Source organism: Octodon degus, unplaced genomic scaffold (genome assembly GCF_000260255.1).
Source record: "Octodon degus isolate 3935 unplaced genomic scaffold, OctDeg1.0 scaffold00269, whole genome shotgun sequence".
Classification (NCBI taxonomy): domain Eukaryota; kingdom Metazoa; phylum Chordata; class Mammalia; order Rodentia; family Octodontidae; genus Octodon; species Octodon degus.
In genome coordinates, this window is record NW_004524845.1 from 806,021 (window position 1) to 825,268 (window position 19,248).

Here is a 19,248-nt window from a genome sequence, read left to right on the forward strand (position 1 = left end):
GCGGCGGTGGGGCTGCTCAGGGCTCTCTGGGGTCCGCTCTCTGCTCCCGCTACCTATCGAACTCGTGCCAGGCTTTTTTTATGGATATACATATGTGTTATTTTCCATTTAATTTGATACAGAATGTCAAGAAACGCAATCTTAACTTCATGTCTTATGACTGCATGATATTTTATTGTGTATTTGTAGCATACTTTATTTAAGTGGTCCTCCTTTTGCATATTTGGGAGTTTTCTGTCTTGATTATAAACTCTGTTGCACTTATCACTATATAGCAAAATATTTGAGAACTGTTGGGAATGAATGAATCTTTAGTGAAAGAAGTATAGGGTGCACTTTCATATATACCTTCTTCAGTTTCTTTTAGAGCAAAGAGGGCCCATTGAGGGGCCCCATCATGACTTGCCACTGTATGACTCCTAAACATTGAGAATTATCACTCTGGTTTTCATTTACATTTTTTGTTACTGCATGTATGCAGTACGTAGTGTCTACAGTCCTGGTGTGCAATTGGTACATGTGTGTAATACATGCTAATTCTGTTTTCATCCTCTTTCCTTGTCTTCCCTACCTCCATCTTTTTCATTATTGCCATATAAGTAAATATATTTTTAAAGAATTTTTATTGTCATTAACTTATTTTTCATGACTTTATTTGTAGTAAATAAATTTTGATCTATAGAATTATATTATGTTCTGTATAAAATTCATCTATATGTGCCATTCTTGGTTTTACCCAGGGATTATAAAGATTTCATGGGTCTTGGTTTTGTAAAGAGTCCATCAATTTAATTTCCAAGTGCATTCTCTCTCTCTCTCTCTCTCTCTCTCTCTCTCTCTCTCTCTCTCTCTCTGTGAAGAAAGAGAAAGTAACCCAAAAAGTGAACTAAATTTCAGTTCATTTTTCATTATGTGATTTTCAGGAGACGGGGTCAAATGGAGCTAGTAGGGCATCCAATTATGTGATTAAGTGTGTTGGAAAGGTTTCCCCCTCAGGTGTACAATATTTTACTTGGGCTTGTTTTTCAAGTGCACTGAAGTGTGGCTAAAGGCTGTTGGGTACTGCCATTATGTAAAGAAGAGTTTGTCTTGTTAAATATTCCTTCATCAGCTTCATGGTTCGTGAAATTCTAGCAGTGAAAATCTGCAAAGAATGGGCTTAAACATTGGACAGAAGGTGGATGGGAGGCGGAGACCCAAGAAAAACTCAAGACTGGGGTGCCCTGTTGCCCTTCTTGTTGTACACTAAGAAGCAATTGGTTCATGTTGATTGATGCCTTATATTGTGGACAGGTCATTTGTCTGGAGGGAGGGGAGTAGTGCAAGTAGACTTCAGCTCATCCAAGGGCTCAAGGTTCTTGATCACATGTCACCCAGACTGGGTGCTGCCCTTGTGGAAGGAGCAAGAACATTGAGCTAAAGTTTGGACTAGTGGAATAGAGACAGGCATTTATGTCCTTTTGGCTTTAGGTTGGGGATAAGGAAGTCTCAGCAAGAAGATGTCCTTTGAAAATGTGGATGGGAAGCCCAGTAACCTTGTGGAAAGAGAAAGAGCCAGGAGCTACACTTTCCTCAGGGTTGTCCAGCCTGTGTTTAACCACAGTATTTTCACTTCTGCAGTCTCTCCTGCAGCAGAACGCATCCGCTTCATCTTGGGAGAGGAAGATGACAGCCCAGCACCCCCTCAACTTTTCACCGAGCTGGATGAGCTTCTGGCTGTGGATGGGCAGGAGATGGAGTGGAAGGAAACAGCAAGGTGAGGCATGGCCTACTGTGTGCAGTGCTAATGCTGGCCCTAGAAAACGGAGGCAGACAAGCCTGGGCTGCTTTCTCCAGCTTCAGTGCTTAGGTGGCCAGCGAGCATGGTGTTGGCAGGCTGAGGAATGCGTGTGTCTATTCTCTTTCCCCTTTCCATTGGCACAGATGTGGGCTGTCCCTTACTACACCCCTGGAGCACAGTTTCACTGGTCTGGAGTGTTATGCATTGCCCTTATAAAGAATGAACAGTAAATCTTAGTTTATATGCTGTTTAATAGTAAAAATTTTATAGAGATGAAAACTCAAGCACCCAGAGATGACAGCCAAGTGATGTCTTTTCACATATCTACAAATGCCAATGTATCTTGTCCTAATGTGGGGGTGTTAAGACACTGTTGATTATAAAACACAGTTGGTATAATTTCAGGCAAAAATTTGTTGCTTTCTAAGTATCCAGCTGAAAGCAAGTAGAAGTTTCACCTGCTTTGGAGTTTAGAGTCTTCAGTTTACTTTTATATTGTATCTCCATTTACATGACATTCACTTTCTTAGAACTTTGGTTTTATTATCAATAAAGAGTGGATATTAATGTGTACCTCATACAGTATATATGCATGTTATTTAAAATATGTAATATAGAAATGTCATATACAATACCTGTATAATTGTATCATGAATGTTTATGTCCATACATGTATAGATATGTATATAAAATGCTTTACAAATTACTGAGCACTACACAACCCTAAGTTTTTGTGAAATATATAATAAAATTTTTTCATATATATATATCTGTATATATTCAGTTATATTTTTACACTAAATCTTCCCCTTTGACATATACAAAATATGTAATAGACTGATATAATAGTCATTAGTCTTTCATTGTAGTTAATACGAGATACCAATGTACTTTACTTTTCTAAACAGAATAATTTAAAGATATATCTTTTATAGCCTACACTTTAATTTCATTCAGCTTAATCCAAATAGGGCCTTTTGAGTGAGTAGTATGCATGGCCAGCACTTTCTAAGGTACTGAGATTCAGCAGTTAACAAACACATTATAGATTTTGGTGTTTTATTGAAAAAAAGTGGCAAGTGAGTTCAGGATAACAACATACCATCTGAGTAATAGTAGTCATTATCCAGCTTTGAGTTGAAGAAAAATAAGTAAAAAATAAGTGAATTTCTTCAATAAGTGAATTTCTTTCTCAGTGGTAACGGAAAGGGATCTATGTCTGCTTTTCTATTTAAGATAGGTCATGTTGGAGTTAGAAAAAGGCTATTTTTCTCATTGATAATCAGTAACAGAAGCTAAACTCGAAAGAAGCAATTAGCTAGTAGTCTTTTTTTTCTAAATGAATAATGTTTTAAAAGTTAAAGGAAAAATTTTAGTTTCATGCATTATACCATTTATAATCAAATTTCATCAAATTGATTAGATTTTTGGTAGGTTAGAACCTCAGACTTTTTTAAAGTTTAGTACAGGGTCTACAGGGTCTCACTACATAGATCTGCCTCATAGTGATTTTCCTGTTTTAAGCCTCCCAAGTGCTGGGATTACAGGCACAAGCCAATGCTCTCAGTTTCAATTGCCATCTCAGTGCACCCCAGGGGCGGGACCAGCAGGGCATACCAGGAATCAAATCTTGACTGCTGCACTCTGCCTAAGCATGCGCTTTAGTCCGGAGTCTCAGACTTATGGTTTGAAGATTTATGGATCGTCAACTCCACAAGATTTAGTATTACCAAATGTTTTTAGCTATTCAGTATTTTCAATATTAGACTTTGTAAATTAATGCATTTGATGATGGTAGAAAAGCTCTTACTCTTCAAGATTTTCTAGATAGATGGGCCCTGTGGACACTTCTCCTTAAAAAGTTTAATGGAAAGGGCCAGTGAGAGAGCTCAGCAGACTAAGCACAGGGACTAGAGTTCAATCCCTGGTCCCCCATGCTGTGCCGGCCCTGCCCCCAGAATGCACTGAGCCAGCAACTGAGTCTAGGCATGGTGGCGCATGCCTGTAATCCCAGTTCTGGGGAGGTTGAAAACAGGAGGATCACTATGAGTCTGAGCTATGTAAAAAAAAGTGAAACCTTACACAAAATACATAAATAAAAAAAGGTTAATGGAATCTGTGGAGAATTTCTTACCTTTTGCAATTCAACCATGGTTTGAAAAGAAAAAAGGCATCATTTTTTATTCTTGGCCTTCATAGTAATATTGAGAAAAGAGACCCATAATTTGCCATTTGTTAGGTAATTCTCTTTCTAATAGACACCTACATACTGTACTTAAAAAGCTCTTGGCAGTGCATTTCTGTTTCATCTCTAATACTCTTGTCTTGAAGCTCTTTATTCTTTGCTCTTCAGATATCTTCCTGTGATGCAGTAATTGTCTTTTATTCCCTTCTGTAAGAATTATTCACTTGTGTACCAACAATCTTCTGTATACTTTTAGTCCATAATGCATCCTCCCGAGGAGGTTTTCCAAAACAAAATTTTCTACTAAGATCCATGCTTCATTCTTTTCTTCTTTCCTGATGGAAAATATAGGGCAAGACCTGTACCGTGCATGGTCATTTAAGTGTGGGGAGATTTTGCTGTGGTCTTAGTTTTGTGGCTTATTAGTTGTTTAAATTGGACCACATTGTGTAGTCTTCTCAAGTTCAAGTTTCCTATTCTTTCAAATGGTTTGCATCCTCTCCAACACTATGCATACTCTATTGCTTTATCATTTTTTTTTCCTGTGTGCACACTAGCATCATCGCTGTGATGCTAAGAATTGCTTGGATTCTTATTTTCATCTGAATTTCTGGGAGTACTCAGAATAGAATGCAGTAATAGTTCATCATATAAGTAAACCAGTGTTAGTGAGATGAGTATAATATTTTCATTTAAGATTCTTAAAAATTAAAAAAAAGATTCTTAAAAATTATGATATTTGTGAATTCTTTACCATCCTTAAATGACTATTTTAGGGAGGGGAAACCCATGTGCCATTTTGGTGATATACACAGTCCCAAAAGACTGTACTGCTACTAAAGGAGGGCTGGGAAGGGAACCATGTGTCAGGAGGAAGCTGTCCAGAAAAAAAAACAACCTGCTTACAAATAGTGTATACTTTATAATTTTGCTTGTATAGAACTTGCTGCATTACTGTTTATTGTGTTTATGATATTATTGCTTTCAGTGGTTTCCTTCATTTCACTAATTCACATAGTCAACGACTCTATGCTTGGTTTTTCATGTGGTATTCCTAGTGCCATGCAGGGAGTCAGGGCCTGACTCCTCAGAGGTCCTCAGTAAGCATTTACTTATTGCGTGATTACTTGAGAACTGGCTATCTTGGAAATAATGTTCCAAATGTAATAGGTTATTTGAAATATTAATTAGCCAAAGTTGAAGTTCTGTTATAATTAGGTATTTCTGTAGTTAGATAGCTGTGCAATGACAAGCCCAAGGTGTCTGGGACATCACTGATAAAATGTAGAGAGAGCCTGTACTTAAAGTTACAAACTATTTCATCAGTGTGCTGATGTTACCTGCATTTATATCTCTAGCTTAAACTTTTTTGCTTATTTGAGTTAAATATTTAGAGAAACATTAGGAGACTCAAAATTAACGTGTCTAGATCTCCTCCTCCTACAGATTTCCCTATCTCAATAAACAATTCTAATCTTGTAGTGTGGCTTCCTTAGCTCTTGTCCCCATTTTGCATTTTGTATATCTTATTACTGTTTCCTCTTAATAGAGTGAAAGCTCTGGGAGGTCAGGAAGTTTCAGTTGTGTTTATCTACCACTCAGTTTGTGTGCATGGAACTACTTGGCAGAAAGTTAATACTCAAGAAATAGGCATTAATTGAATAATTGATTGCTATCAGAATATTTATGTTGTAACTTCTGACTTCCATTTTGAGGTCTAGTTTCCAGACATGCAGAGTTTTCCCCCACGTGTTTAAAGCTTTAAACTTACCACTGGTAATAGTGCTTAGAATGGATTCATTTTGTATATGAAGATGTGGCATTGATTTATTTCTGGCTAATTTATAAAGTATAGAATTATTTTCTTTTTGTGAAAACTCAGTTGATAAACATCTTTTAGAAATGTGCTGTGGATTTAACCCAGGACTTCATGCTACTAGGTAGGTGACATCACACAGGTACATCCACAGTGGCTGATCATTTTATTTGCAGTGTGTCTACCCTGCAGGTAACACATTTGTTTCCTCTGTTTTTTTTTTTAAAGGTCTATTCATCTCAGTTTTTATTTTATTTATTTATTTATTTTGGCAGAACTGAGAATTGAACTCAGGCCCTTGTGCTTGCCAGAGAAGCACTTACTCCACTGAGCCATCTCCCCAGCCCTGTTTCCCTTTTAAGGTTCTATACTTTTCAGTCAGCCAATGATTTGATTTGACCGAGAGTATTCTATACTGAGCTCTATAGCACAATGGTGGTTTCTGCCCTGCTGTAGGGATTTTAGGTTGGCTCTTGACCTCAAATTAGAATGAGATATTTTTCAGTAATAGGAGAGACATACACTTTAAGTCTTGGGAAGCACAATCATTCATCATGTACATTATGAAAAAGAGAAGTCTGCTAAGTTGCTGCCCTCTTTTTGTATATCCTCTTACTGTTCTTCTCTTTCCTGTAAGTTAGAAGTTTGAATTGTCAGTGGCTTTTTCAAAATGCAACACAAGTTGAAGGTTGCACAGGATAGACTTATCACACCTGAGAAATGTATCCTATCAATGGGACAGTAAGGAAGGTAGCTCATTTTAATGGTACAATATATCCGAATGTGCAGTCATTAGAAAAGGTGACCTCTACTAAGACAGTGCCAATGAAGACAGAGCCCTATGTAACTGCTGAGGAAGCCTGAGCTTCTCCTTAAGAATGAACATCAGCTGGGGGTTCAAGAAGCACTAGGTGAAAAACCCTTTTATGGGCCAGCTTTGGTGCTGGCCCAATGTCAGGAGGAGGAGACTTTTTATCCTTCCCCACATTCTTTATTTCTTTGAGTAAGAAATATTGCTGCAATATGATTATGAACTTTAGGTTTTTCTGCGGTGAATTTTCAGTTAAAGTTGCTGTCAAAGATCACTCACCAGTGCAATTCAAAGTGTTCTGCCAAACCTGGGTGAAATGGAAAGTTGTCACAGGTTTCAAAAAGCACAAGCCAACAGAGGTAAAGGGTACTGAAGTTTCATGTTCAAAGGAATAGCACAAATGGCCAACTATTTGTGTTTCTATTGAGACAAAAATGACCTGATTGACCTCTAGGGAACCTTATTTGAAGTTCTCCAAAACACTAGCACATCCTCTAACACTGTGCACTTTGAGAGAGATTGTTCTCTTACCAGTCAAATTAACTTCTCTGTCTCCTCTACTGGATTATTTTGGGAAACTCTATTTCAGAACACTTTTTTTTTTTCTGTAAGGAAAAGCCTCAAGGAATCTAATCACCTATGTAATTATATGTAGTTATATCTAGTAATTACATTCAATTACTTTCATAGTTGTTCTAGGAATTTAAGAATTATCCTGAAAAACATTATTTATTCTAGGTACACACTAGCATTTACATTGTATGTTCGTGTGTGATGAGGTACTTATTAATTGTAAGAAATGTGTTACATTTCAATAGTTTTACTTAGTTGGATTATATTCCAGTACAAAGGTCATGTCTATTTTCCACTGTAAAACTGGCAGACTTTTAAGTCAAATTTTGACTTTTCTTAATTATATTTAATCATATGATTGGAAAATTGCAAAATTCAGTGATTCCCAGTGGGCCTTCTGCTTCTTAAGAAAACAGTGAAATGATTCTTGGTTGGCAGGCACTCAAAGTGTGTTAAACTGCAGCATACTTTGTCATTATTCTTCTAAGACCTTGGAATAAAAAAGTTCACCTAATAAACCCCTCCTTCAAGGGTGCAGCAGTTTTGTAATTGCAAGCATTTAAAAAGCCAACTTTTGAAATTAATTTTCTTGTAATATGTCAAGTATCAAAACAAGAAGAAAAGTGAGAAATGTATTGCAAATACATACTTATTCATAGTTGTTATGAATTGTAGATAGTGGCTTTCAGTATATTAAAACTGAAATAAACATGTCTGTTTTTAAAATTAAACTTAATTACATGGTTCTAAAGCACCTACACAGATTCACTGGCCCTTGGATAGGATGAACTTTGGTACCTTTGCCTTAGCCTTCTCTTTAATGGGTTTTGATTTGAATTGAGTAATATTTAGGGTTTTTTTCAAGTTTGTCCTTGATATTTGAGGAGGATATACATTGCATATACATTTTCTGGAAATACACTATTATTGAATAATCTATTTAAATGGGTGAACCATTGTTTTATTGTCTAAGTGCTTGTGTTGGGGATGCAATTTTTCCTTTAACAATTAGAGCATTACATTGTGAAAGAATTTAATAGGCGCTATCCCAAAGTTCTTACTATGATTGTAGCTGCCCTGTAATGTGGCATCATCAAAGCATTCAACATTTAGTGAAGTCAGAGTGAAATAGATACTGAAATGTGCTATCAGAGAATATTCATTTCTTAGAATGATGGCTTCTAAGTGACTGACTAGCTTTGAGACTTTACATTTCCATTCTTTTATGGTTTTTTCTTAGCCTAAGGGTTAGTGTTCTATAAGAAGATGAATTCAACCCAACTTGGATTTATGACTTTTAAGTATATTTTCAAAATGTGTTAAAATTTGTATTTTAAGTCTAGTCAGTTTGCCTATAATATAAACTATGGAGTGGAATAAATAAAAGATAGGTTACAAAGAAATGAAGTAATTTTTGCTTCTTTTTTTTTTTTTTTAAAATTAAAGCTTCGACACTTACCTTGTTTGGACAGTTGGATTATCTGAGTCTCTTTAGGCTGTAGTATTGAAGTATCATAGGCTGGTAGATTTTTTGTAGGTAAGAGAAAAATTTGCTTCTCATGGTTTTGGAGTTGGGAAGCCCAAGGTCAAGTCAACAGAGAATTTAGTATCTCCTAAGGGCCCTCTTTCTTAGAAATGGCTCCTTCTGGTGGTGTGTTCCTATGGTGGAAAGGGCAATCTATTTGTTGTGGCCTTCTTTGTATGGACACTAATGTCAACCCTCATGGTCAGATCTCCTTTCAAAGCTCCCTCCTTGTGGTAACATCACTTTAGAGAGATTAAGATTTCAACGTATACATTTCAGGGGCCACAAATACTCAGACCATAGTAAGGATAATGGCAGAAAATTATACATATTGTGTACAAGTGATACTTAGTTTTCTAAGGAATAGGCTTAGGGGTACATTTAATGGTGCCAATAGAGGTAGCACTCATTTAGGAAGATAATTGGGAAATGAGGGCTGTATAAAATATTACACTTTAAAGAATTTCAAGTTGACCTTTGTCATTCATCTTGGGCTTAAATTGTACAATAAGAATACTCTTAGAAATAAAAAACAAGGAGTCTCTACATATATAGATGACATAATGCTATGTAACTCTGACTGGATTTTAAATACTGTAGAATCTTCCATTTCTGAAGTCTGATGTTGAAGAATAAGTTATGACATCATATATAGCTTTATATATGTAATGGTTTATATAACAGAATATGAACCATCAGATTCATAGTCATATAATGTTCATATAACATTATATGAACACATGGTTCATATAACAGAATCCAAAAGAAACAGTTAGGGATTCTGTGAGCAGTCAGAATAATATGATCCCCAATCTCTTTTTGTCTTTTGGAATGTGTCTCGGCCACATTGGTAGAAATAAATTGTGTTCAGTTGTGAGATTTTAAAACCTCCTTAGTTTTTTACTTTTGAGATAAAAGTGTAAAAATCTCTACTGCTTATACTTTTTGTTTGGGAGGGGGGACTCAGCAAAAAAGGAGGCTCTTACAATTGGTTGACATTGGGAACACCTTCCATTAATGTGGAGTGGGCCAGTAGGGAAAGGACTCCTGAGATGGTGTGGAGGCATAGTCTTAGGGTTGGCAGAACTCTCAGGAGTCAGGAATGTTGATTAGATCTTCATTTTCTTCCACTCTGGTTGATCTCTTAATCTGTTTGCATGCCTGGCTTCTCCTATCATACTTTCTTCCCCTCCTCCTGGCTGAGCAAGAGTTGTTTAAATAATAGCTTATGTAGTGCTTTCTCTGATCTCTGCCCTTTGTTCTCAGCTTTGGCAAGTTATGTGGGTGTTTAGCTCTTTTTGAGCAATATTTTTGTTTGTTTGTTTGTACCAGGGATCAAACTCAGGACCTTGTACTTGCCAAGCAGACGCTTATGCTGCTGAGCTATTTCCCTAGCAATATTTTCAGTCATTAAATCTTAAGTGAAAAATGTAGAGAAAACAAATTTTAACTTCCTCTTTGTCTCTTCTAATATCGTTCAGAAGGCTTGGAGTGAGCAGAAGGAAGCACTCTCATTTAGGTTGTGATACATAGTAAATGATGCAACTTTCTCTTTTCCTTTACTGTGTGGGAGTCTGTGTGTAATATATGTGGGATATAAAGTCTGTCACACGTGTTTTTTTCATCAAAGTTTTTTTTTATCTATATATACTGAGTTACTAAAATGTCTAGGAGTCTTAGGAGCAGAAGCTATGGAAGAGGGTTGTTTGTTCCATTGCTAAAGTTAATACAAATCTTTTATTTTCTTTGTATTTTTTAGGGAAGCATCTAAGGGTGTTCAGGGTCTCACTACTAGATCAGACTTGTAGCTGTCTACCAGTTTATAGTCTCCCAAGAGCTGGGATTACGGGCACGTGCCACCACACCCAGACTCAATTTTTGTCTCAGTGTTCCCTGGGAGCGGGGCCAATATATAAAATCTGTTGCTATTAGAATAGATGTTCACTGAGCATGTGGTTTTTATTTTTTATTTATTTTTTATGTTTCAACAATAGCCCTTTTTTCCATAATTTTATTGATAAACAAATAGCAATGAGACAGTTTCAAATCAAATTGGTAGGACAGTTTCAATAATTAACACATTGCATACATTCCTCCCAGTGGTTAATTGCTGTACAAGATGCGGACATGATATCCTATCTATAAACACCATTAGAACAAATCACTCTATTCATTAAGAGAATGTAACTATATATCTATCCTAACCACTTCGAATACACAGATACAGCATGTAGTTTTTAAAAACATATATGGAACAAGACTTAAATGATAAAGTTTTTATTAGAATGTCCATGAGAAGAGACCATGTGTCAGATGAAAAATATATTTTAAACACAAACACTTTCAAACTGGGTTACCTCCTTTAAATATCATAAGGGGAATTTTGATTTTATCACTTCATGCATCATGGTTTACATATATTTGAAATAAGTACTGCTTCATCACTGATATCTCACCAAATGTAAATCCACCATGTGAAATAATCACAGAATTGTCACAGTGATGACTATTTTTCTACATTGTAGGAGAATGGACAAGTTTGATTTGAATATTTTTTGTACCACACATTAAAAACTCAGTTCAGTAACCATTCATAGGGATTACATAGTTACTTTTAGGTACATATAAACACAGAGATGCTTTTCTTCTCCTGTTTGCTTTTTATCTCCCTAACTTGGGTAAGAAGTGTCTCTGTTTGGGTATATTCTTGAAGATAATGTAATTACTAATACAATAAGCTACTAAGACCTTATGAGAGGAGATTTTTGGAGTTCTGTAAGAATGAAGATGGAAGAATGGACATTGCTTTTTCTAGAGGAGGTTAGGACAGTTATAATTTCCATTCGCTAATTTTATCTTTTAGGTGGATTAAGTTTGAAGAGAAAGTGGAACAAGGTGGAGAAAGATGGAGCAAGCCCCATGTGGCCACATTATCCCTACACAGCTTATTTGAGCTAAGGACATGTATGGAGAAGGGGTCGATCATGCTTGACCATGAGGCCTCCTCTCTCCCACAGTTGGTGGGTAAGTACACTATTTTGGATTCCTATTACTTTTTCTAGCTTTAGGAATCCATGAACCTCTGTCAATGCAGATGTTTACTATTATAAACACATTTACATATTTTATAACATTCCTTCATTTTTATTGGTGAAACTAGTATGGTTTATTGCAGAAAAGTTTGAAAATTCAGAAAAATATTAAGAAAATATAAAGTTTGATATATAATGCTTATCTCTGTGGTAGCCAGTAGTGACATTTTAAAAAGAATTTCTTCCACAGTTTATTTCTTAATATTATATGCTTTTCAATTTTAGTATTGCACTGAAGGTTATATTTGTAGGCACAGATTTGTATTCATTTCCTTAACCTATTAGCATAAGGTTAATATTTTGCATAGATTCTTTCCTCTGCCCAGTCTGGTTATATTGGACAAAAATCTGGATGCTAGACTTATAGCGCTGCTTCGCACTTCAGATGCTGCATGCTCCTACTTCAGTTTTATCATTTGTGAAATAGTGTTTATTGTTACTGTAAGAGGGGACATAGTCTACTTCCTGGGTGGGATCTGATTGTAGGTGGATGTTAGGTTTTTTAAGCTCTGTGTAGAGGAAGGTTGTATTGGGGAAGCAGAAAGACCTAACATGTTAATGACTGAGTTAGGACACGTTTGTGTTGAGTCTAATTTGTGGAATTTCTCTACTTGAAATTCATCCAGAGAGACAGGATTTGCTGTCTTCTACATGCTCTGGAGGGGATCAAGTTTGGATTCTATGAGAATATAGAGAGGTAACACAGAAAGAGTGTTGGCTTAAAAGTTTGGGCCTTATTTAAGTTTCCCTGTGGTAGCCTGGATGAGCACAGACCGAACAAGTTACTTTACCCTTTGGAGGCTAGTTTCCTAATCTATGGAAGAAATGCAGAGGGAGACTTTTCAGTTGGCAAGAGAATTAAATAAGATCAGTTGTAGTTGTGATTTTATCCTAGTATATTTAGCTTATCTAGCTCTTCTAATGCTGTTACCTAGAGGGCTGGAGGACCCCGATGGCATCATGAAGAGAGATGCTCACACACCTTGAGAGCAGGAGAAAAGGTTCCGGAGGCTGTGGTGGGCAGAGCTTGAAACAGTTGGGAAACTTCTTTGCTATTCTTGGAGCTGATCAACAAGCACACTGAAAGTTAAAGTTGAATTAAACCCTTGCATATTTTGTGAAACTGTCTTTATGATCTCCAGCACAGGAAGAGCCACTTTAAGACATTTCTGCTCTTTAGAAACTAACTCATCCTTTATATGTGGTAGAGACAGAGCCCACATTAAAGTGGAACCTCTTTAGCCAATGGACACAGAGAAGTTCTGGTATTTGTGAAATTTAAGAAAGGTCAATCAAGGATTTTATGTTCTTGCTTTAATTTTCCATTACTTTTTATTATCAGTTGTGAACTTTTTATCTAACCTCCATGTGTTAGCTTTAAAATTGTCATTACATGTTAAAATTAGACAACATTTGGTCACTTTGAGGTATCATCACTCACTAATATGTTGCTCCATAGGCCTTAGGGCAAGCACCAAGAGAGCCTGCACTGTCATTGTAGAGTTGCTAATACAGGAAAACAGTTCAGAGGCAAATCACACATCACAAGCAAAACAAAGGGAGGGGAAAAGGTCAGTTTTGCAGGCATGGAGAGAAGAGTGTGATTGAAAGAGTATAACTGACTAACAAGAAGTACAAATCCTCCAGAAGAATAAAAACCTCACCAAAGCTGAAATTTAAACAAAAACACCTGACTTCCTTCTAAATGACAGAGGATGGCACTATAATTTGAATAGTTACAGTCATTTTTTTAGTTACTAGGAAAACATTTTCTAGCAGAAGATGAAGTAGATTTGCTTTGTCTTGCATCATGCTGATAATTTTGAATTGAGATTTATGTCAACTAAGTCTTAAGGTCAATCTCCCCCAACAACCCAATTTCATTTCAACAAATGAGAAGAAAAAGAAATAACACATGTGATTATATCCAACAGGAGCATGGTTTCCATTCTCCTTCTTTTCTCCATAATTTTATTGAGAAATAAATAGCAATGAGACAGTTTCAAATTAAATTGGTAGGACAGTTCCAATAATTAACACATTATGTACTGCCTTCCTAGTGGTTATTTGTTGTACAAGGTGCAGACATGATATCCTATTTACAAACACTATTAGACCAAATCCCTCTATTCCTTGAATTAAGAGAATGTAGCCAAATATCTATCCTAACCATTTTGAATATACAGATACAAAATGGTCGTTCATTTATATCCCCTTTTCTTGTTTAGTTCCATCATTTAAATATTATAGGTGTGTGAACTCAGCAAAATATTCCAAAATAGTCTTTGTGGTTCCCTGCTCTGAATTCGTGTGAGCCTGGTTCAGAGTCTCCCAACTGCCACCCTGCAGGCTCTAGGTCGTACGTCCACAGCCAGGCAGGGCCTGAGCAGGACAACTGCTCAGACAGATTTCACTCTCACACTTTCATAGAAATTCAGCCTCATTCTGAGTTCTGAGTGCCTCTGGGTACTTAATGTAGAATCACTTGTGCATGCTAATAGGATAATGTATCTTTAAAGTCTTATAAAGGATAAAACATCATTTTCTCGGATTAAATTAATAGGTCTATTATTAGCGCCATCATTGTAATACTACTTTAAAGAATGTCATTCCTGCAGGAAGCCAAGTATATGGGAATTTCCTTCTCATCTTCAGCTAAAACATTATAAACCATTTGATATATTTTATTTGGGTGATAAATGGATTTAGAAGTGTAGCTCTAGTTTGAAAGCTCATTTTTATATGTAAAGGCATTCCTGTGCTGTGCATGCCAAGATACTTCTGAGTCCTGTTGTATCTTGCTTTTTCCAACTTTTATATTTTCAAAATGACATTATCTTTATTGCTTTCTTATTTAGTCATGAAATTAAGATATATTTGTTTTTAAATAATCTAAAAAACATAACAAAAAAGAGTAATCTTGTAGAGCTGTCCTCTCAGCATGTTTTTCTATGTAAGTGCATTTACACATATATAACTTATTTCCAAAGTGGGATCATACTATATTTCTGCCTTTTCTCAAATTAAAAATCATTATGTCAATATTTTGTGTGTTATTAAACATAACTATAAAATAATTTTAATTGCTGAAAAATATTTGGTTATCTATCACTGGGCATTTAGGCTGATATCAAGGTTTTATTCTAAAGAAAAGAAAGTGAATATTTTTATATATTTTTGAAGAATTGGTTATTTTCTTATTGTATATTTCTTTAATTTTTATATTATCTAAAGAAAATACAAAATAGTAAAAAAAATTAGAAATGAAACAGAACTTCACCAGACAAATCAATAGGAATTTGAAAATTGTTGCTGTGTTGTATAATGTTGACTTCAAATTAGCTGTTCAGATCACCAGATATAAGCATGAAAAATTGGGAAAAAAGGGAAAAAAGTTATGAAATTAAAAATGATAAGAAAAAAGGAAGGAAAAATTTAAGCATCAACTGCTCCCCTCTGTAGACCAGCAAAAGTCACAGTACAATTTTCCAAGCTATCCTTCATACCTACCTACCTGCATACATATATCTTTCTCCTTCTTCTCTCCCTCTTCTATCCTTTTCCTGATTCCAGCTTTTCATTCCCTTTGAACTGGTTCTTTTCCTTTCATAGTATCTATTGTAGCTTTCAGATTTCATTTACTCTTTCAGGTTCTTACACTAGTGAAACAATATAAGGTTTGCATATGTGGATCTGATTTATTTCACTTATGAGAATCATATCTAGTTGCATCAATTAACCTATAAAAACCTCATTTTTATCTTTCTTTATAGCTGAGTAATACTCCATTGTGTAAAAACACCACATATTCTTTATCCATTCTGCAGCTGATGGGCATTAGGGTTGTCCTGAAGATTTAACTATGACAAATTATGCTACTGTAACATGGTTGCACATGTATCACTGTGGTATGATGATTTCAGTTCTTCTGAAAAAATACCCAGGAGGGGAATAGCTGGGATGAATGGAACCTCAAATTCTAGTTTCTTGAGGAATCTCCACACTGATTTCTACAGTGGTTGTACTAGTCTACACTTCCACCAACAGTGGAGAGGCATTCATTTTTACCCCTGCATCCCCTCTAGCATTTGTTATTGATTGACTTCTGATGATAGCCATTCTTTCTGGGGTAAGACAGAATCTTGATGTTGTTTTAATTTGCATTTCTCAAATGACAAATGATGTTGAACATTTATTCGTACATTTACTTGACAGTTGTATTTCTTCATCTGAGAAGTGTGTATTCATCTCAGATGCACAATTTTGGATTAGGTCTCTGAATTTGGGGACCTTCTCTTTAAAAAATTCTTTGTATATTCTAGATAGAAGTTCTGGGACCAAAGATATAGCTCAGTGGCACAAGCACCTGCCTGGAAAGCACTAGATAGATGACCTTTGTCTGAGGATCAGTCAGCAAAAATTTTGCCTAATTTGTAGGTTTTCTTTTTGTGCTGTTGATGATTTCTTTTGATGTATAGAAACTTTCCAAAAAGATGAGATCCCAGTTGTTGATTCTTTGAAGTATTTCCTTTGTGATTTCATTTATATTCATGAGCTCTCTACTTCTATGTCTTTAAGATTTTTTAACCTACTTTTTCCTACACAAGATTTAGCGTTTCTGTTCTAGTATTTCAGTCTTTGATCTATTTTGACTGTAGTTTAGTGCATGGTTGATAGACATGGGTCTAGTTTTACTCTTCTGCAAGTGCTAAGCCAGTTTTTCCAGCACCATTTATTAAAGTGGCTAACTTTCTTCCAGTGAACATATTTGGCTCCTTTGTCAAAGATAAAGTGACTGAATGTGTTTGTAGTTGTGTCCGCATCTCCTAAACTTTTTTATTGATTCTGAGGTCTGTTTCTTTGCCAGTACCCTGCTGTTTTATCACAGTAGATTTCTAGCATAATATGAAGTCAGGGATTATGAAGCCTCCTGCTTTTCCTTTGTTACAAGGATTGCTTTGGTTATTCTGGGTCTCTTCTGGTTGCAGATGAATCTTAGGGATGTTTTCTCTAGATCTGTGAGGTATATTAATGGTATTTTAATTGGAATTGCATTGAATCTCTATAGCAATTTTGGGAATATGACCATTTTCACCATGTTGGTTCCTCCAATCCAGGAGCAAGGACTATCTTTCATTTTCTGAAATCCTCTTCTATCTCTTTTCTTGGAGTACTGTAATTTTCACTTTATAAATCTTTTACTTTTTTGTGACCTAAATTTCTTAAGTATTTCATTGTTTTGGAAGTTATTGTGAAAGGTTTGGTTTCCCTAACTTATCTCTCAGTGCATTCACTATTTGTATACAGCAGTGCTATTGATTTTTGAGTGTTGACTTTGTATTCTGCCATGTTACTGAACTTTGTTATTAAATCTACAAGTCTCAGTGGAATTTTTGGAGTAATATATGTAGAGTATCATGTCACCCACAAATAATGATAATTTCACTTCTTCCTTTCCAATCTCTATTCCTTTTATTTCTCTCTCTTGTCTAATTGCTCTGGCTAGTGTTTCCAGAACTATGTTGAACAGGAGTGGTAACTGAATATCCTTGTCTTCTTCCCAATTTTTAAGTGAAGGCTTTCAGTTTTTGTCCATTTAGTATGATGTTAGCTGTTGGTTTGTCATAGATGGCTTTTATCAGATTGAGATAAAGATAATCTATTCTTATTTTTTGTCGGGTTTTTATCATGAAGGAATATTGGACTCTGTCAAAAGCTTTTTCCTGTATATTGATGTAATCATGTAATTTTTATCTTTGGCCCTGTTGATGTGGTGTATTACATTTATGGATTTGCATACACATTAAATCATCCCTACATTCCTGGGAAGAATCCCACTTGGTTGTGATGTATAATCTTCTTGATTATTCCCTGCAGTCTGTTTGATTATATTTTATTGAGGATTTTTGCTTGTATTTTCATTAAGGAGATTGGCCTGTAGTTCTCCTTTCTTGACTTGGTCTTTTTGGTAGTAGAGTAATACTTGCCTCCAGGAATGAGTTTGAGAGAATTGCTTCCCTTTCAATTTCATTGAAGAGTTTGAGAAGAGTTGGCATTAAATATTTTCAAAACTTCTTGAGAAATTCAGCTATGAACCCATGAGGACCTGGGCTTTTCTTTGTTGGTAAATTCTTTATGACATTTTTCAGTTTTATTGACTAATATTGGGTTATTCAGAATTGTTATTTCTTCTTAATTCAGCTTGGGAATCCATATATACCTAGCAATCACTCCATTCCTTCTGTGTTTTCTATCTGTGAGAATAAAGATTTTTGAAGTAGAAATTGATGATCTTCCGAATTTCTATAGGTTCTCTAGTGATTTTGCCCTTTTCATTTCTTTTTTCAGGAGTTTGAATTTTTTCTTTCTTTTTTGATTAAATTGGCTAGGATTTATCAATTATTATTATCAATTATTATTTATCAATAATTTATCAATTATTTTTATTCTGGGGACCTACCCCTTAGCTCAGTTCTTTAAGTGGCTGCTTCAACAAAGCAGTCAGAGCTCAGGTTGCTGTGGTTCAGTCCCTACAACTCAAGCCAGCCCTGAAGGCATTCAGAGAAAAAAAAAAACCTTCTTAAAAAAAATAAATGTCAAGAGATATTCTCAATGCTAACTTTCAAAATATTTAAATTAGGTCATATTTTCTTTAGTTTTAGCTCCAGATAGTTTTCTTATATTCTTTAATGTATTTTTATTAAATACACATGGGCAGTATTAACTGATTCTTTCGACAAAAAACAGAACATAAACCTTTCCCTTCAAAAAAAAATTTTTATTCTTTTAAAGAACCAACTCTTCAATTCATTAATTCTTTGTATTTTTTTCTTCATCTCCATCGCAATAATTTCTACTCTGATATTTATTATTTCCTGGCATTTTGAGATTTATGCTTGACTTGCTCTTCTTTTTCTAAGAGCTTTGAGGTGCAGCATACATTGGTTTATTTGGGCTCATGCTGTTTTACTGATGTGAGAATTTACTGCTATAAGTTTTGTTTTTAAGACAGCTTTCATTGCATCCCACAGGTCCTGGTAAGTTATATTTGCATTTCATTTGTTTCCAAATATTGTTTAATTTCTTCTTTAATTTCATCTGTGACCCATTGGGTGTGAAGGAGGTTGTCATTTAATTTCCATGTATTTACGGAATTTTCTGCTGTTTCTCTTGTCAATAAATTCCAGTTTCATTGCACCATATTCAGATAATATGCATAGGAAGGGCTGGCCAAATAGCTCAGTGGATTAAAGTGCCTGCAAGTAGGTGCAGGGCCCAGGGGTTCTATCCTTGGGCCTGGGGTGCCGGCCCCACCCCCAGAGTGCACTGAGACCACGATTGAGACTGGGCATAGTATTGTGCACCTATAATCTCAGCTCTTGGGAGGCTGTAAACAGGCAGATTACTGCGAGTCTGATCTAGTAGTCAGATCCTGACCATTCTGTAGAGCGTTCCCTAAAATACAA

At 35.6% G+C, this 19,248-nt stretch overlaps 1 protein-coding gene across 2 annotated transcripts in view; it reads left to right on the plus strand.

The window, feature by feature from the left end:
- Nucleotides 1–19,248, plus strand: part of Slc4a4 (solute carrier family 4 member 4) — a 360,460-nt gene that overhangs the window by 99,446 nt on the left and 241,766 nt on the right. For both annotated transcript variants that reach the window (XM_004646547.2, XM_004646546.2), the window contains exons 3-4: nucleotides 1,621–1,756; nucleotides 11,554–11,714. In XM_004646547.2, the coding sequence (XP_004646604.1) occupies nucleotides 1,621–1,756; nucleotides 11,554–11,714 (297 nt within the window). The remainder of the gene's footprint in view (nucleotides 1–1,620; nucleotides 1,757–11,553; nucleotides 11,715–19,248) is intronic.